Source organism: Hylobates moloch, unplaced genomic scaffold (assembly GCF_009828535.3).
Source record: "Hylobates moloch isolate HMO894 unplaced genomic scaffold, HMol_V3 SCAFFOLD_11, whole genome shotgun sequence".
NCBI lineage: Eukaryota > Metazoa > Chordata > Mammalia > Primates > Hylobatidae > Hylobates > Hylobates moloch.
In genome coordinates, this window is record NW_026652286.1 from 95696422 (window position 1) to 95722694 (window position 26273).

Below are 26273 nucleotides of genomic sequence, written 5' to 3' on the forward strand. Positions count from 1 at the left end.
GAAGCTCGAACTGGGTGGAGCCCACCACAGCTCAAGGAGGCCTGTCTGCCTCTGTAGGCTCCACCTCTGGGGGCAGGGCACAGACAAACAAAAACTCAGCAAGAACCTCCACAGACTTAAAGGTCCCTGTCTGACTGACAGCTTTGAAGAGAGTAGTGGTTCTCCCAGCACGCAGCTGGAGATCTGAGAACGGACAGACTGCCTCCTAAAGTGGGTCCCTCACCCCTGAGCAGCCTAACTGGGAGGCACCCCCCAAGTAGGGACAGACTGACACCTCATTCAACCGGGTACTCCTCTGAGACAAAACTTTCAGACGAACTATCAGACAGCTGAATTTGTGGTCTCACGAAAATCCGCTGTTCTGCAGCCACTGCTGCTGACACCCAGCCAAACAGGGTCTGGAGTGGACCTCTAGTAAACTCCAACAGACCTGCAGCTGAGGGTCCTGTCTGGTAGAAGGAAAACTAACAAACAGAAAGGACATCCACACCAAAAACCCATCTGTACATCACCATCATCAAAGACAAAAAAGTAGATAAAACCACAAAGATGGGGAAAAAACAGAGCAAAAAAACTGGAAACTCTAAAAAACAGAGCACCTCTCCTCCTCCAAAGGAACGCAGTTCCTCACCAGCAACGGAACAAAGCTGGATGGAGGATGACTTTGATGAGTTGAGAGAAGAAGGCTTCAGACGATCAAACTACTCTGAGCTACGAGAGGAAATTCAAAACAATAGCAAAGAAGTTAAAAGCTTTGAAAAAATATTAGAAGAATGGATAACTAGAATAACCAATGGAGAGAAGGGCTTAAAGGAGCTGATGGAGCTGAAAGCCACGTTTCGAGAACTACACGAAGATTGCAGAAGACTCAGTAGCAGATGCGATCAACTGGAAGAAAGGGTATCGCTGATGGAAGATGAAATGAATGAAATGAAGAGAGAAGGGAAGTTTAGAGAAAAAAGAATAAAAAGAAATGAACAAAGCCTCCAAGAAATTTGGGACTATGTGAAAAGACCAAACCTACGTCTGATTGGTGTACCTGAAAATGATGGGGAGAATGGAACCAAGTTGGAAAACACTCTGCAAGATATTATCCAGGAGAACTTCCCCAATCTAGCAAGGCAGGCCAACATTCAGATTCAGGAAATACAGAGAACGCCACAAAGATACTCCACGAGAAGGGCAACTCCAAGACACATAATTGTCAGATTCACCAAAGTTGAAATGAAGGAAAAAATGTTAAGGGCAGCCAGAGAGAAAGGTCGGGTTACCCACAAAGGGAAGCCCATCAGACTAACAGCTGATCTCTCAGCAGAAACTCTACAAGCCAGAAGAGAGTGGGGGCCGATATTCAACATTCTTAAAGAAAAGAATTTTCAGCCCAGAATTTGCTATCCCGCCAAACTAAGCTTCATAAGTGAAGGAGAAATAAAATACTTTACAGACAAGCAAACGCTGAGTGATTTTGTCACCACCAGGCCTGCCCTAAAAGAGCTCCTGAAGGAAGCACTAAACATGGAAAGGAACAACTGGTACCAGCCCCTGCAAAAACATGCCAAATTGTAAAGACCATCAAGGCTAGGAAGAAACAATAGCAACTAACGAGCAAAATAACCAACTAACATCATAATGACAGGATCAGATTCACACATAACAATATTAACGTTAAATGTAAATGGGCTAAATGCTCCAATCAAAAGACACAGACTGGCAAACTGGATAAGGAGTCAGGACCCATCAGTGTGCTGTATTCAGGAAACCCATCTCACGTGCAGAGACACACATAGACTCAAAATAAAGGGATGGAGGAAGATCTATCAAGCAACTGGAAAACAAAAAAAGGCAGGGGTTGCAATTCTAGTCTCTGATAAAATAGACTTTAAACCAACAAAGATCAAAAGAGACAAAGAAGGCCATTACATAATGGTAAAGGGATCAATTCAACAAGAAGAGCTAACTATCCTAAATATATATGCACCCAACACAGGAGCACCCAGATTCATAAAGCAAGTCCTCAGTGACCTACAAAGGGACTTAAACTCCCACACAATAATAATGGGAGATTTTAACACCCCACTGTCAGCATTAGACAGATCAACGAGACAGAAAGTTAACAAGGATATCCAGGAATTGAACTCAGCTCTACATAAAGTGGACCTAATAGACATCTACAGAACTCTCCACCCCAAGTCAACAGAATATACATTTTTTTCAGCACCACACCACACCTATTCCAAAATTGACCACATAGTTGGAAGTAAAGCTCTCCTCAGCAAATGTAAAAGAACAGAAATTATAACAAACTGTCTCTCAGACCACAGTGCAATCAAACTAGAACTCAGGATTAAGAAACTCACTCAAAACCGCTCAACTACATGGAAACTGAACAACCTGCTCCTGAATGACTATTGGGTACATAATGAAATGAAAGCAGAAATAAAGATGTTCTTTGAAACCAACGAGAACAAAGACACAACATACCAGAATCTCTGGGACACATTCAAAGCAGTGTGTAGAGGGAAATTTATAGCACTAAATGCCCACAAGAGAAAGCAGGAAAGATCCAAAATTGACACCCTAACATCACAATTAAAAGAACTAGAAAAGCAAGAGCAAACACATTCAAAAGCTAGCAGAAGGCTAGAAATAACTAAAATCAGAGCAGAACTGAAGGAAATAGAGACACAAAAAACCCTTCAAAAAATTAATGAATCCAGGAGCTGGTTTTTTGAAAAGATCAACAAAATTGATAGACCACTAGCAAGACTAATAAAGAAGAAAAGAGAGAAGAATCAAATAGATGCAATAAAAAATGAAAAAGGGGATATCACCACCGATCCCACAGAAATACAATCTACCATCAGAGAATACTACAAACACCTCTATGCAAATAAACTAGAAAATCTAGAAGAAATGGATAAATTCCTCGACAAATACACCCTCCCAAGACTAAACCAGGAAGAAGTTGAATCTCTGAATAGACCAATAACAGGTTCTGAAATTGTGGCAATAATCAATAGCTTACCAACCAAAAAGAGTCCAGGACCTGATGGATTCACAGCTGAATTCTACCAGAGGTACAAGGAGGAACTGGTACCATTCCTTCTGAAACTATTCCAATCGATAGAAAAAGAGGGAATCCTCCCTAACACATTTTATGAAGCCAGCATCATCCTGATACCAAAACCTGGCAGAGACATAACCAAAAAAGAGAATTTCAGACCAATATCCTTGATGAACATTGATGCAAAAATCCTCAATAAAATACTGGCAAACCGAATCCAGCAGCACATCAAAAAGCTTATCCACCATGATCAAGTGGGCTTCATCCCTGGGATGCAAGGCTGGTTCAACACACGCAAATCAATAAATGTAATCCAGCATATAAACAGAACCAAAGACAAAAACCACATGATTATCTCAATAGATGCAGAAAAGGCCTTTGACAAAATTCAACAACCCTTCATGCTAAAAACTCTCAATAAATTAGGTATTGATGGGACGTATCTCAAAATAATAAGAGCTATCTATGACAAACCCACAGCCGATATCATACTGAATGGGCAAAAACTGGAAGCATTCCCTCTGAAAACTGGCACAAGACAGGGATGCCCTCTCTCACCGCTCCTATTCAACATAGTGCTGGAAGTTCTGGCCAGAGCAATCAGGCAGGAGAAGGAAATAAAGGGTATTCAACTAGGAAAAGAGGAAGTCAAATTGTCCCTGTTTGCAGATGACATGATTGTATATCTAGAAAACCCCATTGTCTCAGCCCAAAATCTCCTTAAGCTGATTAGCAACTTCAGCAAAGTCCAAAAACACAACATTCTGCACACCAACAACAGACAAAAAGAGCCAAACAGATGAATCCATCTTCAAAGGAAAGAAAATCCCTAGATCTGATCTTTGACAAACCTGACAAAAACAAGAAATGGGCAAAGGATTCCCTATTTAATAAATGGTGCTGGGAAAACTGGCTAGCCATATGTAGAAAGCTGAAACTGGATCCCTTCCTTACACCTTATACAAAAATTAATTCAAGATGGATTAAAGACTTATGTGTTAGACCTAAAACCATTAAAATCCTACAAGAAAACCTAGGCAATACCATTCAGGACATAGGCGTGGGCAAGGACTTCATGTCTAAAACACCAAAAGCAATGGCAACAAAAGCCAAAATCGACAAATGGGATCTCATTAAACTAAAGAGCTTCTGCACAGCAAAAGAAACTATCATCAGAGTGAACAGGCAACCTACAGAATGGGAGAAAATTTTTGCAACCTACTCATCTGACAAAGGGCTAATATCCAGAATCTACAATGAACTCAAACAAATTTACAAGAAAAAAACAAACAACCCCATCAAAAAGTGGGCAGAGGACATGAACAGACACTTCTCAAAAGAAGACATTTATGCAGCCAAAAAACACATGAAGAAATGCTCATCATCACTGGCCATCAGAGAAATGCAAATCAAAACCACAGTGAGATACCATCTCACACCAGTTAGAATGGCCATCATTAAAAAATCAGGAAACAACAGGTGCTGGAGAGGATGTGGAGAAATAGGAACACTTTTACACTGTTGGTGGGACTGTAAACTAGTTCAACCATTGTGGAAGTCAGTGTGGCGATTCCTCAGGGATCTCGAACTAGAAATACCATTTGACCCAGCCATCCCATTACTGGGTATATACCCAAAGGACTATAAATCATGCTGCTATAAAGACACATGCACACGTATGTTTATTGCAGCACTATTCACAATAGCAAAGAGTTGGAACCAACCCAAATGTCCAACAATGATAGACTGGATTAAGAAAATGTGGCACATATACACCATGGAATACTATGCAGCCATAAAAAATGATGAGTTCGTGTCCTTTGTAGGGACATGGATGAAACTGGAAAACATCATTCTCAGTAAACTATCGCAAGGACAAAAAACCAAACACCGCATGTTCTCACTCATAGGTGGGAATTGAACAATGAGAACTCATGGACACAGGAAGGGGAACATCACACTGTTGTGGGGTGGGGGGAAGGGGGAGGGACAGCATTAGGAGATACACCTAATGCTAAATGATGAGTTAATGGGTGCAGGAAATCAACATGGCACATGGATACATATGTAACAAAGCTGCACATTGTGCACATGTACCCTAAAACCCTAAAGTATAATAAAAAAAAAAAATTTGATGAAAAAAACAAAAACAAAAACAAACAAACAAAAAAAAAAGGTAATCGATTAAAATTTGGTGTATGTATTAATGTATAGACAAAAGAATTAGTAGATATAGATTACATTTTTTATTAGTAGATATAGATTACATTTTTATTAGTAGATATAGATTACATTTTTTTATTATATTAAGTATTGTATTCTTTGTGTTTTATTAAGCTTTTAGTTATGTTTTCAAGGTTAAATTTTGATTTTCTAATAATTACAAACTGGATTTCATTCTGGATAAAGCATAGATTTAGGAGACACTCAATGTTAGAATTGAATACTGGTTTTACTAATTAAGAGCTGTATGACTTTGGTTAAGGTATTGATTCACTCTAAACTATGTTACTTATCAGTAAGCTGTAACTAACGAAATTGTCAATTATATATAAGAATTGAGTAAAATAATTTAAGGTAAGTAGGTAATAAATTATATTCTTCTTTCCTCTTTAAAAAAAAAAAAAAGAAAGTTAAATTCAGTTTTTTTCTTTCAGCACAGCATAAATATGGGAAAATAGCACCTTTCTTTACAAAAAAAAATCTGTATTTACTTGAAGATAATAATTGAACTTTCTTCCCCACCAAAACAACCACAGTTGAAACCTATGTTTAATTCAGTACCAGATAAGCCCTAAAAATCATTCCCTAATTTGGTCTAATGCAAGAAGCCTTTACATGTTTAGATTCTAATTTATTACTATTGATTTTTAAAAATAAATATTTATGCTGTATTTGTGTTGACTAGAATATTTTTAGAAAAGGAGTTATTTATTCAAGAAGTATTTATTGACTCTTCTGTCCATAGCACAGTGCAGTGTACTAGGGCAGAAGTTAGCAAACAAAAGATCACCTGCAGTCCCCGCTGCCTGGGAATTTGTCTAGTGAGGAGACAAGATTACCACAGTGAAAAATTAAGTAAGCACAAACACAGAGCACTTTAAGACACACTCTCTCATGTTGATCCTCATTCAGTCCTGAGAAATAAAACCAATAGAATTTATCCCGATTTATAGATGAGAAAAACTGAATCAGAGATGACTGATTTGCCAACCAGTGCAGAACAGTTAGTGACAGATGGAGAAACTGAGCCCCAGGTCTGTGCCCTGCCGGACACTGCTGGACCACCCATGTCCCATATCCCTGCCCCATGATGCTTAAGGGTCAAGTGAAAGGCAGGGACAGGAAATACTGTGAGTTCCTAGGACAGTACATCACTTGGGGGAAACCTCCCCATCAAAGCCCCAAAGGTAGGTGACCCTGCAGTGCAGGGAGGTTTTGGGCGTCCCATTTTCTGACAAATGTGGACCATTCCCATTTTGCTGAAGAAGAAGAGCATCTCTCTTCTCTTGTTGGAAAAGGAGGTGCCACTTATTTCAAGAAGTTCCTCATCATAATATGTGAACTAAAAAATTTAAAATGACAATTCAGCAAGGCGTGACAGTTTTGGCTTTTTGCTCCAGTTTTTGCTTTACATCAAATCAAAGAAACCTGGGTCCACATTAAGAAAAGTAAATTAACATTAGGGGGACCATTAGTTTGTTTACCCAGCATACAATTATGTCCTCTGTAAACGGGAATATCAAATAGCATAAAAAGCCTGGGTGATTTACATTTTCTTTTTGATTAGAGGGTTGCATCTACTGTACTCAAGGAAGGAAAATCTCTCCCATTTAGCTTTTGAAGATCAAAGAGGCCATTAAATATGCCATATTACCAGCTTTTTTTTTTTTTTTTTTTTTTTTTTGGTTAAGACTGGAGGTGCTTTACAAATTGAGATTGTCATGGGGAAAAGGGAGACTTTATTTTGGGTCACGTGAACTGATGATAGGCTAGTTCGTTTTTCTCAGGCAGGACGGTATGCTTGACCTTTTATTCAAATAGGCCCCTCCTGCAGTGTCAAGTGCATTCTGACCTATCCACTGCACTTCGTGTGCATAGCTGACAGCCAAGAGGCCATGAACCTTTCAGTGAGCCGCGATCTGGTCTGATCTGAAGCCTCGGGGATCTCTCTGTAGTACATTAGATACACTCTACAAAGACAAAATGAAGCGAAAAGCAAAATCACTGAAGAGAAGAATGAACCTACATAGGTATGCAGTCAGGATAAAACCATGCTTTCCCCCAAAAAGGAGCAGTCCGAAGCAAACGTTGTCTAGGCAACAATTCACAGTTCTCTTTCTAAACAGCCAGATGTCTATACAGTCATGCATTGCCTGATGACAGGGGTACGGTCTGAGAAATTTGTGGTTAGGTGATTTCATCATTGTGGGAACATCATAGAGTGCACTTACACAAACCTAGATAGTACAGCCTACTACACACAATTTGTACAATGTGTTACTTTACTAAGCACTGTAGGGAATTGTAATACGGTAGTAAGTATTTGTGCATCTAAACATAGAAAAGGTACAGTAAAAATACAGCAGAAAATTTTTTAAATGGTACATTTAAATATATATGGCCAGGCACGGTGGCTCAAGCCTGTAATCCTAGCACTTTGGGAGGCGGAGGCGGGTGGATCACGAGGAGATTGAGACCATCCTGGCTAACACGGTGAAACCCCGTCTCTACTAAATATACAAAAAATTAGCAGGGCGTTGTGGCGGGCGCCTGTACTTGGGAGGCTGAGGCAGGAGAATGGCGTGAACCCAGGGGGTGGAGCTTGCAGTGAGCGGAGATCCCGCCATTGCACTCCAGCGTGGGGGACAGAGCGAGACTCAGTCTCAAAAAAAATAAAAAAATAAAAAATAAATATATATATAGGCACTGACCATGAATGGAGGTTGTAGGACTGTACGTTTCTCTGGGTGAGGCAGTGCGTGAGCGGGAGTGAATTTCAAGGCCTAGGACATTACTGTAAGCTACTGTGGACTTCAGCAACGCTGTACACTTAGACTCCTCTAAATTTATTTTTTTAAATATTTCTTCATTAATAAATTGACCTTAGCTACTGTAACTTTTTTACTTCACACACTTTTAATTTTTTTTTACTTTTTAACTCTTTTGTAATAACACAGCTTAAAACACAAATACATTGTACAGCAGTATAAAAATTATTTATATCCTTATTCTGTAAGCTTTTTCCTATTAAAAAATTTTTTCTTACTTTTTAAACTTTTTTGTTAAAAACTGAGACACAAACACACACATTAGTCTAGGCCCACACAGGGTTAGAATCATCGGATATCACTGTCTTCCATGTCCATACCATGTCTCACTGGAAGGTCTTCAGGGGCTGTAACACATATGGAGCTGTCATCTCCTAGGATAACAAGGCCTTCTTCTGGAATCCTTCCTGAAGGACCTGCCTGAGGCTGTTTCACAGTTAACTTTTTAAAAAATAAGTAGGAGTGCACTCTAAAATAATGATAAAAAAAATATAGTATAGTGGCTGGGCACGGTGGCTCATGCCTGTAATCCCAAAACTTTGGGAGGCTGAGGTGGGTGGATCACAGGAGGACAGGAGGTCAAGATCAGCCTGGCCAACCTGGCAAAAACCTGCCTCTACTAAAAATTAAAAAAAAAAAAATTAGCTAGGCGTGTTAACACACACTTGTAATCCCAGGTACTCAGGAGACTGAGGCATGAGAATCACTTGAATCCGGGAGGCAGAGGTTGCGGTGAGCCAAGATCACACCACTGCACTCCAGCCTGAGCGATAGAGCAAGACTTGTCTCAAAAAAAAAAAGTATAGTATAGTGTACTAACCTGTTCTTGCATTGCTACAAAGAAATACCTGAGTGAGACTGGGTAATTTATTTAAAAAAAGAAGTTTAACTGGCTGACAGTTCTGCAGGCTCTACAGGAAGTATGATTCTGGCATCTGCTTGGCTTCTAAGGAAACCTCAGGAAACTTACAATCATGGCAAAGGCAAAGGGGGAGCAGGCCTCTTACAGCAGAGCAGGACCAAGAGAGAGGGTGGGGAGCTGCTATGCACTCTTAACCAGATCTCACCATAACTCACTCACTACTCAGAACCAAGGGTGGATGGTGCTAAGCCATTCATGAGAACTCGTCCTCATGATCCAGTCACCTCCCACCAGGCAGGCCCTACCTCCAACACTGGGGATTACAGTTCGACATGAGATTTGGGTGGGGACACAGATCCAAACCATATCATATAGTAAATATAAAAGCCAGTAACATAGTTGTTGATTATCATTATCAAGGATTATGTGCTATATATAATTGTATGTGCTATACTTTTATAGGACTGGCAGTGCAGTAGGTTTGTTTATACCAGCAGCACCACAAACATATGAGCAACATATTGTACTATGATATTCCAAGGGCTACAGTGTCACTAGGTGACAGGAATTTTTCAGCTCCATTACAATATCGTAGGACCTCAGTCGTATATGTGGCTTGTCCTTGACCAGAACATTGTTAGTCAGTGTATGAAATGTATTACCAGCCAAAGTGTGAAACACAGTTTTATCTTCACCAGCTGAAATACTGAGTCATTGTTGGTGTACGTAAGTAATCGCATTCATTGAACCACAGTGATTATTGGTTTAACATTATAGACATTTGTTTTTCAGTTGTTTTCTGACACTTAGAAATTAATTATCCCCCATTTTTATTCCATATTTCAATGAACTTGGATAATTATGGCTTTTCGCCCTTATGTGTAGTGTGTGGGTCTAATTTGGGCCTGAGATCTGTCTTTATGTTTATTAATTAACTTATTTATTTAAGAGACAGGATCTCACGCCGTCTCCCAGGCTGGAGTGCAGTGTCGTGATTATAGCTCACTGTAGCCTCTAACTCCTTAGCTCAAGCAATCCTCCCGCCTCAGCCTCCTGAGTAGCTGGGACTACAGGTACGACACCATAGTTAGCTAATTTTTTTAAAAAAAAATTTTGTTGTAAAGATGGAGTCTCGCTGTGTTGCCCAGGCTGGTTTTGATCTCCTTGCTTCAAGCGATCCTCCTGCCTCAGCTTCCCAAAGTGTTGGGATTACAGGTATGAGCCACTGCACCCTGCTGGGATTTGTGTTTAACATACAGATAGTAAAAGGAAAACTATAGGAGAAAGACTGAGATTGATTTCAAATAAAATGATCAACTGACTATAAGGAGTGAATTTATTTTAACTAAGGACTTGACATTTTTCTTCTGCTTTGGGCAGGCAACAACCAATAGAAGACAAATATTCAGACCTCCGCTATGACCCGAACTGGAAGAGTAAGAAGGAGGAAGGGCAGCTGCTGTCTGTGGAAGCGTTGCCAGAGTCCATGGACAGCTCTTTAGAAAATCTGCCTTTGGCTCCCCTCTACCCTTCCCAGGAGACACCAGCGGAACTCTCCGGGGGAAAAGGCGAGCAGAAAGAGAGTCCACAGAGTGCAGCCTCTTTACTTGGTAGTGAATTTTTAAGTCCAAACTATGAGCATGGTGCCCGTCGCAGCAAGTCGTTTTTAGAGCCGAGCGACAGTGTCCTGGAGGAGAAGTCGAGCAGCCTTTCTCAGTGCGTGAAGAGCTCAAGTTCACATAACGAGGTTTTCCTGCCGGGATCACGCAGCCCTCGGCGAAGGAAGTCCAAACAACATTTTGTGGAAAAAAACAAGCTCACTTTGGGATTACCCATCCCGAAAACGGACTCTTATCTCCAACTTCACAATAAAAAAAGAGGGGAATCTCATCCAGAACAGGTACGTAGTGGCTACTTTAAAATGTCTTCTGAAACATTAAACTAGAATTTGCGTTTGTTTGAAATGTCTATATAAATCACTTCCTTTAGGTTGACGATGTCATAGCAGTCACCTAGCTGGGTATAATTCAAAGATGAGTGAGGAGAATATATATTTTTCCTGAGTTAAAAATCTGGCCAGGCACGGTGGCTTACGCCTGTAATCCCAGCACTTTGGGAGGCCGAGGCGGGCCGATCACCCGAAGTCGGGAGTTTGAGACCAGCCTGACCAACATGGAGAAACCCCGTCTCTACTAAAAATACAAAATTAGCCCGGCACGGTGGAGCATGCCTGTAATCACAGCTACTCGGGAGGCTGAGGCAGGAGAATCGCTTGAACCCCGGGAGGTGGAGGTTGCAGTGAGCCGAGATCACACCATTGCACTCCAGCCTGGGCAACAAGAGTGAAACTCCATCTCAAAAAAAAAAAAAAAAGTGATTTTTTTGCCTCACTCAGACCAATTTAAATCTCTGAGAACCTGAGCATCAGTTTTTCTTTTTTGTAAAGCTCCTTGAGTATTTCTAATGTGAAGCCAGGTTTGAGAAGCATTGTTCCAGACTAGAGCAGTGGTTCTCAGCCTTGTTTTCACATTGGAATCATCTGAAAAATTTAAAAAGTATTGATTCCCTGGATGAACCACTGAAATTCCAATTCAGCTCATCTGGGCTGCACTCTAAATATGGGGAGTCCGCCACACTCCCCAGATGATTCTAGTATTTAGCCAAGATTGAGAATCACCGATCTAGAGCAGTGGTTCCTAAACATTAGAGTGCACCAGAATCATCTGGAGGGCTTATTTAAAAAGCTTGATGGACCTCATCCCCCCAAATTTCTGATTCAGCAGGTGTAGGGTGGGATCCAGGGATCTGAATTTTCTGCATGGCCCCAGGTGATACTGCTGCTGCTATCAGGCCTACACTTTGAGAACCACTGATCTTTCGCTTCTCACAATTTAAAGTGCTTATGAACCACTTTAGACTCTCGTTAAAATACAGATTGTGATCCAGTAGGTCTGGAGTGAGATGCAGAGTGTGCATTTCTAACAAGTTCCCAGGAGATGCAAGGCTGCTGGTCCATGGACCACACTTTGATGAGCAAGGGGTTAGAACAGAGAACACAGGTTTTATCAAAATCTAAAAGTCAGAGTTGTGTAAGTCATTATCTGCAGAGCACTGATGTTTTCCATGGCTGATAGGATTATTCAGTTGATTTGTGGGTAGGAGGCGGGAAGCTTGGGTACCAAGCGTGGAGGCACTTGGTTTGTTTTGTTTTGGTTTTTGTTTGAGACAGGGTCTCACTCTGTGGCCCAGGCTAAAGTGCAGTGGCGTGATCTCAGCTCACTGCAGCCTCCGCCTCCCAGGTTCAAACGATTCTCCTGCCTCAGCCTCCAGAGCAGCTGAGATTATAGGCACCCGCCACCACACCTGGCTAATTTTTGTATTTTTTGGTAGAGATTTCAGGAAATCCTAGAAATCAATAAGAAAAAGATCAAATTCCAGGGAAAAATACACAAAAAGTATAAATGAACAATTCACAGATTGTTCCTCTCATTACTGTTAATTTCCAGAGCTTTCTTTATTATCCTTGCTTATTCACAGATTGTTCATTTATACTTTTTGTGTATTTTTCCTTGTCAATAAAAGTTAACAAAGAAAAGTTAATATATATGGCTATTACACATATAAGAGGTTACCCAATCTCAGCCTATTAGAGAAATGCAAATTAATACTATAATGGGATTCCATTTTTCGACTATAATTAAACTATCAAAATTCTGTAAGTTTAATGACCCTGTGGGCAAAAAAGTACGGTCAAGCTGGTGAGAGAATAAATTAGTATAACCAGTACGGAGGACAATTTGTTAATGTCTACATAAAACACAAATATACTCCTTGAGAAAGTAAAACATAATGGCTAAGAGTATGGACTCTGGAGCGAGGTTGGTTGGCACTGCCACCTGCTAGCTCTCTGACCCTCTGCAAGTTACTAAACCTCTCTGTGCCTCAGTTTCCTCATCTTTAAAATGAGGACAATAATAGGACTTTCCTCATAGGCTTATTAAGAAGATTAAATAAATGAGTTAGGCCACGTAAACTCAGCACTTTGGGAGGCCAAAGCAGGCAGATCATTTGAAGTCAGGAGTTTGTGACCAGTCGGGCCAACATTGTGAAACCCGTCCATACTAAAAATACAAAAATTAGTTGAGCATGGTGATGTGTGCCTGCAATCCCAGCTACTCGGGAGGCCGAGGCAGGAGAATCATTTGAATCCAGGAGGCAGAGGTTGCAGTGAGCCGAGATTGCGCCACTGCACTCCAGCCTGGGTTACAGAGCAAGACTCCATCTCAAAAAAATAAATTAAATAAATAAATAAATAAATGTATAGAGAGTGCTAAGATCAGTGACTGGCCCATAGCAAGTATATAGGTATATATATAAGTATCAAAGTGTTTGAAATTATTTTTATTTGACCCAACACATTTTGCACCTAGGAATTTATCCTAGATATTTGTGTGCAGTTTTGAAATTACATCTGTACAAAATTGCTCATTTCAGCCTTATTTGTAATAGCAAAAGATTGGAAACCACCCAAATATCTGTCATTTGGGGAGTAAATAAGTTATGGTACATCCATACAGTAGAGTACACTGCAGCTGTTAAAAAAAAATAAGGACACTCTCCATGAACTATGAGGGATAACTTACCAGGATTTCTTATTAAGAAAGAAATTCAAGGTGCAGTATGTTAAAAGTGGAGAGGGGCCAGGCGTGGTGGCTCATGCCTATAATCCCAGCACTTTGGGACGCCGGTGGATCACTTGAGGTCAGAAGTTTGAGACCCGCCTGGCCAACATGGTGAAACACTGTCTCTACTAAAAAATACAAAAATTAGCCGGGCATCGTGATGGGTGCCTGTAATCCCAGTTACTCGGGAAGCCCATGAGAATTGCCTGAGCTCGGGAGGCAGGGTTTCCGTGAGCCGAGATTGCACCACTGCACTCCAGCCTGGGCGACAGAGTGAGATTCTTGTCTCCAAAAAAAAACAAAAAAACAAAAAATCAGTGGAAAGGAATAAAAATATATATTGTATTTGCATGGCATGCATAAGAAATTGTGGAAGGCTACAAAAGTAGTTAATTGCAAGAGGTGGAGGGGGAATGGGCGGGAGCACAACTTTTTACTGTGTACCTTTTCAAATCTCTTAATTTTGAACCATGCTTATGTATTATCTTTTAAAAATTAAAATGGAAAAATAGCAACAAAAATAAGAGGAGACATTTATAATATAAATTTTGTAGTAACCCATATAACTTCACACCCCCGATTGCTCACCTCCCTAAATTGCATTTTATGCTTGTAATTAATGGCTTAGGGTAGAACTATTGATTTTTAAAGTCAATTGTTCTGCAGTCTTTTTGCCATTTTGCATAGATCTGCTGATTGTACATTAAAATACATTGGAAAAATCACCTTTGAATACATGACAAAATCTTAATCACATGATGTGTGAAGTGAGGAACCGATGTAAAAACCAACACACACTAGAGGGCACCTAAGTATCACGGTCAGGCAATAACTTTGCTGGTGAATAATCAGTTCTTACTTTTATTCATGATTTGTTCACTAGCCTAAAGTATTTGTCTGAAACTCATTCCATTTTGAGTCCATTTGTAATCCACCGTTAAAGGAAACTGTGTTTTGAAAAATGAACTACCTTTCTATCTCGATTCTAATGTTACTTTAAAGACTGATGAAGGTGAAATTTAGTATGGGTTCAGAAAAGAGTTAGAAATGCTCTATACATGTTATTCAACTTTTTCCTTGTAATTGCTTGGAAAGAAATTACAGATAGTTTACAAATGTGATATGGTTATTGAATGGCCTATAGTCAAGACAATATAAAGTCACAAACAATTCACAGTCCTACCTTCAATTAACACATCTTTGTGGCTGTTGCTGAGACAGCAGGTCAGTCAGCCAACAGATATTTATTGAGCACCAAATATGTATTAAATATTAGGTACTCTTCTCAATGCTGGGATATTAACAGAAAACAAGACAGGCAGAGCACCTATCTTGAAGGAGTTTACATTCCAGTCATACGGCAAAGATAAGAACCATGTAACAAAATAATTTCAGATACTGATAATACCTCAAAAGAGACTGAATAAACTGTATTTAAGAAAGTGATGAGACTGGGCGTGGTGGCTCACTCCTATAACCCCAGCATTTTGGGAGGCCAAGGCAGGCAGATCACCTGAGGTCAGGAGTTCGAGACCAGCCTGACTAACGTGGAGAAACCCCATCTCTACTAAAAATACAAAATTAGCTGGGCGTGGTGGTGCATGACTGTAATCCCAGCTACTCAGGAGGCTGAGGCAGGAGATTTGCTTGAACCCGGGACGTGGAGGTTGCGGTGAGCTGAGATTGCGCCATTGCATAGCCTGGGCAACAAGAGCGAAACAACGTCTCAACAAAAAAAAAAAAAAAGAAAGAAAAGGAAAGAAACAAAGTAATGAGAGGGAATAAAGTGCTTTATTTAATAAAGTGATGACCTTAATAAGTAAACTGGGGGTTGGGCGTGGTGGCTCATGCCTGTAATCCCAGCACTTTGGGAGGCTGGGGTGGGTGGATCACCTGAAGTCAGGAGTTAGAGACCAGCCTGGCCAACATGGTCAAATCCCATCTATACTAAAAATACAAAACTTAGCTGGGCCTTGTGGTGCGCGCCTGTAATCCCACCTACTCAAGAGGCCGAGGCAGGAGAATCGCTTGAACCTGGGAGGCGGAGGTTGCAGTGAGCCGAGATCTCGCCACTGCACTGCAGCCTAGGTGACAGAGTGTGACTCCATCTCAAAAAAAAAAAAAGGTTAAACTGGGATGTCTAGCCAGGTGCTTGGGGAAGGTCTCTCTGAGGATGTATCATTCAAGTGGAGGCACGAATGGATAAGAAAGAAAAGTATGCAAGATCTAGAGGAAGAGCTTTGGTTGGCCCCATCCCTGGTAGCAGCGTTTTTGCTAGGGAACAACGAAATATTGAGGGAGAAAAACTAAAACCAAAACAAAATACTGATTTGAGAGTCAATCATGGATTAAATCCTGGCTCTTCAGCATAACTCGTATTAGCTCAACCTCGTCTCCACCAAAAAAATGCAAAAATTAGCTGGCCATGATGGGGCACGCCTGTAGTCCCAGCTACTCCAGAGGCTGAGATGGAAGGATCGCTTGAGCCGGGAGGCCAAGGCTGCAGTGAGTGGATCTCACCACTGCACTCCATCCTGGATAACAGAGTAAGACTCTGTCCCCCAAAAAAAAAAGAGAAAATAATCAAAATTAAGAATAAATAAAAATAAGTCTCACCTCACCTTCCTCATCTATATATGGAGGAAGCAAACGAGGAATATAAATATATATCATATATATATATATGTTTCTGCTTTGGAGGGCTATTTGAAGAATTTATACAAAGCTACGGACTCGGGGCAGACACTCAGTGAAGAAAAGCTATCGTTACCACTAGGGACTCCTTACACCACGGGAGAAGATTCCACCCAGGGAAGAGGCCCTTCTAACCGGCTTTCTCTTTTTTTAAGGCTACATTGCCTCAAAATGAAAGAGATATAACTTCGGACAGAGTAAGAACAAAGTGTAGGCAAAACAATAACATTCACATGCCCTAGGAGGCCATGCGATGGTGAGACTCTCAAAAGACCGCCTACAAAGGGGGCCTATCCAGGCACACCCCACACTCGCCATGCTGTCTCTTGAGGGTCCGAGGTCAATCAAACACTGTCCTAGGGATTACAGAACGCTACAATCTTGTATGCAACTAGTTGACAGTATTTAACAATTGCACGTGGTCTCAGATACTGTTTCAAATATTTACACTTTAAAATAAGGAATTTATTAATAACTCTGGATCATGTATTTGGTACTTTAGTTTTGAAGTACAATTTCATAGGGTAATTCTTTCAACACTGCTTAGTGTGACGCCATGTTACCTTCAAAATAAAACTCAAACTCTGAGTGGTACGAAAGGCCCTTCCTGACCTGGCTCCTTCCTGCTCCTGTAGCCTCATCCTTCATCACTCCCTACGTATGTCAAACACCCGGCCATACTCCAGGAACTCACAGAGCCCAGACCCGGCATTTCCTCTAGCCCCTTCTTTGTTCATGCTGATGGGCTACTCTTGCCCTGGCTTGTTTGCTTAGGAAAACCTTATCCTCCTTTTGAGATTCAGCTCATATGTCTGAATCTTTGTAAAGGCTTTCTGAAGATCCTCCTTCCACTACCTCCCTCATTCCTGAACATCTCCTGCAGAACCCATAACCCCACACTGCACTGTCTTCATCATGTAAAGATGACTATCTACTCCTTACGATCATGGACTTGTTCATCTTTGAATTCCCAGATCCTGGCATACAGCAAGCACTAGCTAAATATTTGATGAAGAAATGTAATTTTTAAATACTTTTTCTTTGGTTCAAAATTTCATTGTTTTCAAAACAAAAAAAAAAAGCGGAGGGGGGATTAACAAGAACTTGTGCTGTTAAACACTGGAATTTGAAGTCAAAAGACCTGATTTGAGTCCCATTTGGAGCCATTTATTATTTTGGCAAATCACAAACTCAGTTACTGAGTCTTATTCTTCCTCATTAAAGTAAAATTACAAATGTTCGCCTTACACCACAGACTCAGAATTATCGAGATGATCAAATGAGATACGCAATGTGAAAGCTTTTTATAATCTTACAGCCTTATATAAATAAAAGTTATATTTATTATTGAATGTTTGGTTTAAATTTACAGTCTCCTAATGTGGAAGGTTACCACCTAAAGGATATATTGCTCTTTTTCATAGTTTTAAATTTAGTGAAACTTTTGGTTGTCTATAAGATTAAGCTTTACCTTTATTTAAGTTATGGTCATCTTTTTGTAATTATATTTGGTTAGAAACATAGAATTATTTTCTTATAGGATTCTTCAGATTGGTGGTGGTGTTTTTTTTGTTGTTGTTTTTGTTTGTTTGTTTTTTTGAGACAGAGTCTCACTCCGTAGCCCAGGCTGGAGTGCGGTGACGTGATCTCCGCTCACTGCAACTTCCACTTCCCTGGTTCAAGCGATTCTCCTGCCTCAGCCTCCTGAGTAGCTGGGATTATAGGCGTCTACCACCACGCCCGGCTAATTTTCTATTTTTAGTAGAGACGAGGCTTCACCATGTTGGTCAGGCTGGTCTCGAACTCCTGACCTCGTGATCTGCCCACCTCAGCCTCCCAAAGTGCTTGAATTACAGGTGTGAGCCACCACGCCCGGCCTGGTGGTGCTTTTGAGTCCCACCTATCCTATTATACATGTGAAAATTATTCTTCTACAGAGTAGGAACTCCATAGATGTTCATCGATTGATAAATTTTCTTATTTTGCCCTCTGCTATTACTACAAGAGCACTTACTTACGACAGCGTAATTTCAATTGAACTTTATGATTTTTTTCAATACGAGCCATTTTTAAGGCCTCTTTCTTGTGTGCACTGTTCAACACTTAGCTGCTTAAACTACTAATTTGTATGATCTATAGAGTGACACTTCATTAATTTGACATTATTGAAGAGGGATCCATAAGAAAAAAAATTTTCCACATAACCAAAGCATGCCCCTTTGAAAACCAGAAATTTAACATAAATTTCTATCATTTTTAAGGATAGTTTTCAAAATGTACCTGCCATACCTGATAATTCTATGCTGCCTTACACAGGTCATATTGCACCATTCTTTAGTAAAGTACAAAGCTGTGGCAATGTGATCGCTTCTTTGCCTCTTTGTTAAATGACCCAGACTGCTATGAGCCTGCAGTCATTTTCTGCTGCTGTCTGTATCTGCTCTTAAGGAGCTTGTGGCAGAATGGGAAGCAGACATGTAAACAGTCAATACCAAGTGAAAACTGCTGTGCTAGTATCAGATAAGGTCCCCAAAAACCCGGAAGAAAAGGTGCCTGACTGTCCAGGGAAGTCAGAGGGGGCTTCACACAAGAGGCAATCATGGAACTGATTCTTTAAAATGAAAAAGGGTAAATTTTTGTTTTTATTTTTGTTTGTGTTTTTTGAGACAGAGTCTCGCCCTGTCACCCAGGTTGGAGTGCAGTGGCGCCATCTCAGCTCACTGCAACCTCTGCCTCCTGGGTTCAAGCAATTCTCCTGCATCAGCCTCCCAAGTAGCTGGGATTACAGGCACCCACCACCACGCCTGGCTAAGTTTTGTATTTTTAGTAGAGGCAGGGGTTTCACCATGTTAGCCAGGCTGGTCTTGAACTCCTGACTTCAAGTGATCTGCCCGCCTCAGCCTCCTGAAGTGCTGGGATTACAGGTGTGAGCCACAGCACCCAGCCCTAAAGAGAAGTTAACAGGTGGAAGTGGGTAGTAAGGGCACTGCGGGCAAAGGGGGCAGGAGCAGTGGCATCAAGTCATGAAAGAACACTAAGTAGAAAGCTGTCAGTACAGAAAGAACTTCTATACTGCTGGTCAAGAACTGGTAGTTGGTCAGTTAAATCAAAGATTTCATGGAGGTAAAAGGCAGAATGATAGTTACCAGAGGCTGGGAAGGGTCTGGGGGGTAGGGAAGATGAAGAGAGGTTGGTCGGTTGGTAAAAACATACAGTTAGATAGAATGAATAAATTCTAATATTCCATAGCAAAGTTAGGTGACTAGTTAGTAAAACTGTGTTGTATATTTCAAAGTAGCTAGCAGAGAGCATTTGAAATGTTCCCAACACAAAGAAATGATAAATACTTGAGGTGATGGATACCCCACATAATCTTGTTCAATACACATTCTGTATACATAACAAAATATCACATATACCCCATAAATATGTACAAACATTATATATTAATAAAATTTTGTTTTTAAATTGGTTAAAGCAGATATGAAAAATGATAACTATATACCGTAATTACTTGACTTTCACTTAACGTATATAAATATACACTAATTCACCAGTTTTTTTTACCAAGGGGCCAAGGTCTTTTTTACCAGTGCAGATTCTATTGTTTGGAGTTTCATTGTTTTTCTTGCATCAGTTTGAGAGCATCTATGATTTGCAGTTTTGATTTCTTGATAGCAAAGTACAAACTTAAAAAACCTTAAGAAACAATTTAAGAACATAATTTCTAGGTGTGTTTTGGTTTTTTGTTTTTTGTTTGTTTGTTTTTTATTGCTGTTGTTTGTTTTTGAGATGTAGTCTCCCTCTGTCAACCAGGCTAGAGTGCCGTGGCACGATCTTGGCTCACTGCAGCCTCCACCTCCCAGGTTCAAGTAATTCTCATGCCTCAGCCATGGAGTAGCTGGGATTACAGGCACTTGCCACAACGCCCAGCTAAATTTTGTGTTTTTAGTAGAGACAGGGTTTTGCCCGGCTGCTCTCAAACTCCTGGCCTCAAGTGATGCTCCCACGTCAGCCTCCCAAAGTGCTGAGATTACAGGCGTGGGCTGCTGCACCTGGCCATAATCGCTAGGTTTTTGTGAATGTTTCCCCTAATCTTTTACATTTCCCTCCGCCCCCAAAATGTTACTTTGCCATTTGCTTTATTGGGTCATTCTAAATCATTTAACTAAGTTTTCATGAACATAACACCTCTCTATTCATGCTCAGATTTCTTCAGGTTATCTAATCTTTAAATACATTTCCTCATTTTAACAACAGGTACAATGGGAATAAACAGGTTTGGGAACAAATGGAAAAGACTCTTGGTAAACATACAACTCAACAAGGGGAAGTAGAAGTACCAAGGTGTACCAGAGAGAGCCTAGCAGCCGTAAGCATTTAGCTATGGCCTCAGGATATCTTCAAGACTAGAAAACGTCACTTCATCCAGTGAGTTAGTTAAGGAGAAGGTGGATAGTGCTGTAGTTGTATGCGGCTAGATTGTGAGGATGAGAATGTGGATATTTAGGTTAGAGAAATCGTCAGACGTCTTTCCTGCGGGCCCTTGTGTGTCATTTTAAAGCAGAAGCTCTCATATTGTGTTCCTCAGACCAGCAGCATCAGCATCACCTGGGAACTTACTACAAGTGGAAATTCTTGGGCCCCGTGCCAGACCTCCTGTGTCAGAAACTCTGGGGTGAGGCCCAGCAATCTGTGTTTTAACAAGCCTTCCAAGTGATTTTGATACATGCTCAAATTTTAAAACCCCTGTGTTCAAATGTTAGGCCTTTCCTCTAAGTCATATGAATTCATTGAAGGATTTTAGTAATGGAGCAATTTCAGTGCAATGTGTGAGCTTTGTGATTTTTTTTTTTTATCGCTAATGTGTCCATTCAGAGGTCACGCTTACATATTCTTAGTTTGTTATGGAGAGCTCAGATTGCTGGATAATCAATCTTTCTGTAGGTTATATGAGATAGTCCTAAAAATCTCTTTCACATTCTTAAAAATGGCCATTATTCATTTAGCATATATTTATTTATTTTATTTTACTTATTTATTTATTTTGGAGACACAGTCTCACTCTGTCACCAGGTTGGAATGCAGTGGTGCCATCTCAGCTCACTGCAACCTCTGCCTCCTGGATCCAAACGACTGTCATGCCTCAGTCTCCCAAGTAGCCGGGATTACAGGCGTGAGCCACCACACCCAGCTAATTTTTGTATTTTTAGTAGAGACAGGGTTTTGCCATATTGGCCAGGCTGGTCTTGAACTTCTGGTTTCAAGTGATCTGCCCACCTCAGCCTCCCAAAGTGCTGGGATTACAGGTGTGAGCCACTGCATCCAGCCTAGCATGTATTTATTGAGAGATGATTATGTGTCAGACATTGTCATAGGTGCTTGGGATACATCCCTGAACAAAAACAGACAAAAATCCCAGGCCTCCTGAGGAAGGAGATGGACAACAGACAAAATAGATAAATCAGTGCATTGGTGCATGGTAAGTTCCATATTTTAAGGATGTAAGGAGACAAATAAAGCTGGGCAGAACTGCTAAGGATTGCTGAGGTGGTGGGAAATTACAACTTTAAATGGGCCATGAGGCAGAGTCTCCCTGAGAAGATATGGAGGAGGCGAGAGGGCACGCCATGCGAATATTTGGAGAAAGAGGATTTCTGGAAGAGGGAGTAGCAAATGCAAATTTCAGGGACTTTAGCTGGGAACAAGGGAGAGTGGAATGGAAGATGAAGTTCTAGTTTCCACCTTATTTTGTCAATAGCCGGCTACCTGGCTTTAAAATAAACCACACATCTAACCAGATAAACAAGTAGAGTATACGTATTCTGATATAAATGCAAGTTCAGTGAGCAACCCAGATTGATCTTTTCATGCCTTCGTATTTATTGACCATCTAGATGCCAGGCACATTCGGAGCATAGCACAGGTGAGTAGTACCCCTAGAGCTATACAGCAAGACAGCCCTGCACATGGTCCGTCCTTTTTCCTGCCTTCCTGGAATTTACAGTCCAGAAGTTGGGGGCGGGGAGGGGGGAAAGAGTTACCAGGGTGATACTTGTTACAAAAGGAAAGTACAGAGTACTAAGGCCATGCGCTCAGATGCAGCTGTTGTAGCCGCCTCTGGGGTGGCAAGGAAGGCTTTCTGGAAAAAGTTATATTTCAGCCAAGGCTGAACAGTGGATGGGATGGGTCAGAATAAGTGAAGTGGGCCGGGCACAGTGGGTCATGCCTGTAATCCCAGCACTTTGGGAGGCTCAGGTGGCAGATCACTTGAGGTCAGGAGTTTGGGACCAGCCTGGCTAACAGGGTGAAACCACATTTCTACTAAAATTACAAAAATTAGCCAGGCATGGCGGTGCACGCCTGTAATCCCAGCTACTCGGGAGACTGAGGCAGGAGAATCACTTGAACCCAAGAGGCGGAGGTTGCAGTGAGCCAAGATTATGCTACTGCACTCCAGCCTGGGCAACAGAGAGAGACTCTCTCAAAAAAAAAAAAGTAAGTGAAGTGAAGGGGCAAAGAAATTCCCTAAATAAGTGAATTTCCAGGCAAAGAATGGCCTATGCAAAGACCTAGAGACAATGGTGCCCCTGCCGCATCAGCAAAACTGAAAGGTACAGCAGGGAGAGAGCAAGGGGCTACGGCTGAAGAAGTAGACAGGAACCCGAGGCCACAGGGCCTTATAAATCTTTGAAGGCTGAGGGTAATGGAAAAGTATTGAAGAGTTTTTAAGTAGGTGACTGACCATTAGCTTGGGGCTTTTTAAAGTTCAAGTATCTTAAGCTGAAAATGAATGTAGAAAAAAATATATTCAAAGGTTTCATGTCCAGGCATAGTGGCTCACGCCTGTAATCCCAGCACTTTGGGAGGCTGAGGTGGGCGGATCACTTGAGGTCAGGAGTTCAAGACCAGCCTGGCTAACATGGCAAAACTCCGTCTATACTAAAAATACGAAAAAAAAAAAAAAAAAAAAACTTTCAGTGCCATCCAATTCGCACCGAACATGTGCATGCTAAATACATTTTGAGGTAATCTATGGGAATGGAGACTATGGCCAACAGCAGAGCCAAAATATTTCATGTCTTTTGCCTCTAAACAGCTGAATAACACAAACCTTTGGATAATTGAAACAGCTGTGCTAAATATCAGGGTTGCAGCCTCACAGTGGCAGACTGGCAGACAATTTCTATCATCGTGTCTCCGCCTCTTTTGCTGGCTGTGTATAAACACAGGCGGCAGCAGTGCTGGCATGAGCAGGTGTGAATTGACACACAGCAAGGTATATTAGAAACAGGGTAGAGAAATAAATACTTCAGCTCATTCCTTAGCCAAGTTAATGGAGAAATGCTCACTGAATCCAGTATTATGCCTGGAAGCAAGGAATTGAATAATAGGTGTTGGAATGATGGTAAGCTAATACTACTTAAAAAATCAACTCTATTTAATTTGGATGTGTGCTAGTTGTCAATACTGTCAAAGAATGAGAGTAACAAAGAACCCAATACATTAATGTGGGGCTCCCCACAACATCTAAACATAAGGTCAGTAGTAAAAACAGAATATAAAGGAAAAAAAGCAAAACCTCCAGTGATTGCAGAACTTAACGGTAACATCCTTATTTAAACATGTTTCAGTGTGTCTTTACGCGGATTCACTGACTCACATACAGCTCTTGGTAAAGCACCAACTTTTTTTGTAGTGCTCTCTGATTCTCTAAGAACCTGATGAGTTTCTTTGAGCAAGAAGTAGCAGCCCAATCTAGCTCAGCTGTACTCAATCTGAGTTGCTTTCCTACCTACAAACCCTCACTTCAAAGCAAGGAACATAATGTACAATTTTTTAATGGCTCTAGACCCAGGCACTCAGCCGCTCTGCTCTGCGCCTTACCTCAGTGTAAACACCTCATCAAGATTGCCTGTGCTTCAACAATAGCAGCCAAATGCAATTCGAGAACCACAAGCCTTTGAAGTCCTCCCTGCAAAGGCCGGTTTTCTAGTCCGGGATAATGACAAGCCATGATTGCTGTCTTTGTTGTATCTTTTCAGTAGAGAAGCAATTATAGGCCCCAATTTAACAGAATAGACATTACACAGCTTATGATGCTCAAAATGCAATTTCATTTGATCATTTTCTCGATTTGATTGGTATTAATAGAATGGTTCACAAAAAAAAAAAAAAAAAAGTAGCTGGCAGAGGTTGTGTCCCATTCCACTTTGAAAGAGATAATGTAGAAGTATGCTTTACTTGCCCAGGGATCTCACTGGGGTGATTCAGCCACTGTGTTCTACCTAAACAGCCTGTGGAGGGAAATATTGTATATCCTACCTTTTCTGGAAGAGGAAGCATGGGACACTGTATTTTTAATTTATAAACTTTTCACCAGTGCTATATAAGAGATTCCATCATTGTCAATCAAACAGTATCAACAGTAATAACCTGAATTAACTAAACTAAGTCCCCTTTATTTCTTAGACACTTAACAAAAGTCAGGGAATCAGCATCTTCATGGCAGATCTATGAAAGAGTTCAACTTCCTTTTTCCCAGGCTCCAGACGACAGTTTCTCTCAGTCATCCCCACTTTGAGGTTTGAGAAGGATGATTTCCTTGCCTGCTAAGTCAGCTTAGTTAGTTTTTTGACTCTTGACCTTCATTTCTCCTCCAAAATAGAGTTGATTTTTCTTTTAAATGAGTCATGTTTCTGTTGAACATCATGGTCATATGGGATTGAAACCTTTGCTATAACGTTGAGAAAAGCTGTGAAATCTAATACTTTTATAGTGATCTAGTGTTTCCTCTTGAACTAGCATGGTGAGAGGGACTGAGATAGAAATATGATAAATAGCTGGCGTTGGTGGCTCAGGCCTGTAATCCCAGCACTTTGGGAGACTGAGGCAGACGGATCACGAGGTCAGGAGATCGAGACCATCCTGGCTAACACGGTGAAACCATGTCTCTACTAAAAATACAAAAAATTAGCCGGGCGTGGTGGCGGGCGCCTGTAGTCCCACCTACTTAGGAGGCTGAGGCAGGAGAATGGCGTGAACCCAGGAGGCAGAGCTTGCAGTGAGCCGAGATTGTGACACTGCACTCCAGCCTGGGCGACAGAGCAAGACTCTGTCTCAAAAAAAAAAAAAACAGCAGAGGGGAGATCTGAACACAAACAGGACAGATCCCCAAACCCAAGTTCTTTCTAGTCACACACCTTGTTGCTTCTCCACTACACAGCCCGCCCGCCAGAGGAAATGTAACAAAACGCATGTAAAGTCCTAAATCTAAATTTTAAAACTAATTACATCAGTTCAGAAGGGAGAGACTTGACAGGGAGTGGAGCAGAGTGGGCAGAGGAGGCTGACCTGAGTACTGCAGCACAGGGGAATGAGACAGTCGGTCCTCTGAATAAGAGCAGGCTCACAGGAGACCAGGGTCAGCTTCTACCCATGCAGAGCTGTTGTCTGAAGAAGGGATTAGTCTGTTCTGTGTTATTCCAGAGGGCAGAGGGATAGAAAATACAGAGACATATATCTGCTCATATGAAGAAAAGCTTTCTGGCATTCAGGTTGCTCAGTTAGGGAGCAATATGTTCATCATGCATAAAACAGATTTCTTTTCTCCTCCTCAACTCATAGAAGATCTTTAAACATATACTAATACTGACAAACAGGTAAGTCTTGCCAGGAAATGGGGCATGAATTTAGGCAGACAGCGAGTAAACATCTACCAGGGATGGTGTGGATGTACTGGAGAACTGGATTATCTCCGCAATCTTTTCCAGCTTTGAGATTGCATAACTTTAAGTTTGCTTCCTGCAGTACATCCTGATGGCTAGAATGCCACATAGCACAGACACTAATTTCTTGATTTAAAACAGGTAACTAATGGAGGCAATGAAGGGCCCTTAAATAACTTAGGGACCTAAATC

At 41.1% G+C, this 26273-nt stretch overlaps 1 protein-coding gene across 18 annotated transcripts in view; it reads left to right on the forward strand.

Annotated features, from left to right (window-relative positions):
- Window positions 1–26273, forward strand: part of JHY (junctional cadherin complex regulator) — a 91957-nt gene that overhangs the window by 16874 nt on the left and 48810 nt on the right. For all 18 annotated transcript variants that reach the window (XR_009215658.1, XR_009215659.1, XR_009215660.1 and 15 more), the window contains exon 3: window positions 10358–10877. Coding sequence is in view for 14 of the 18 variants with exons in the window: in XM_032168137.2 (XP_032024028.1) it covers window positions 10358–10877 (520 nt within the window). In the remaining 4 variants the exon portion in view is untranslated. The remainder of the gene's footprint in view (window positions 1–10357; window positions 10878–26273) is intronic.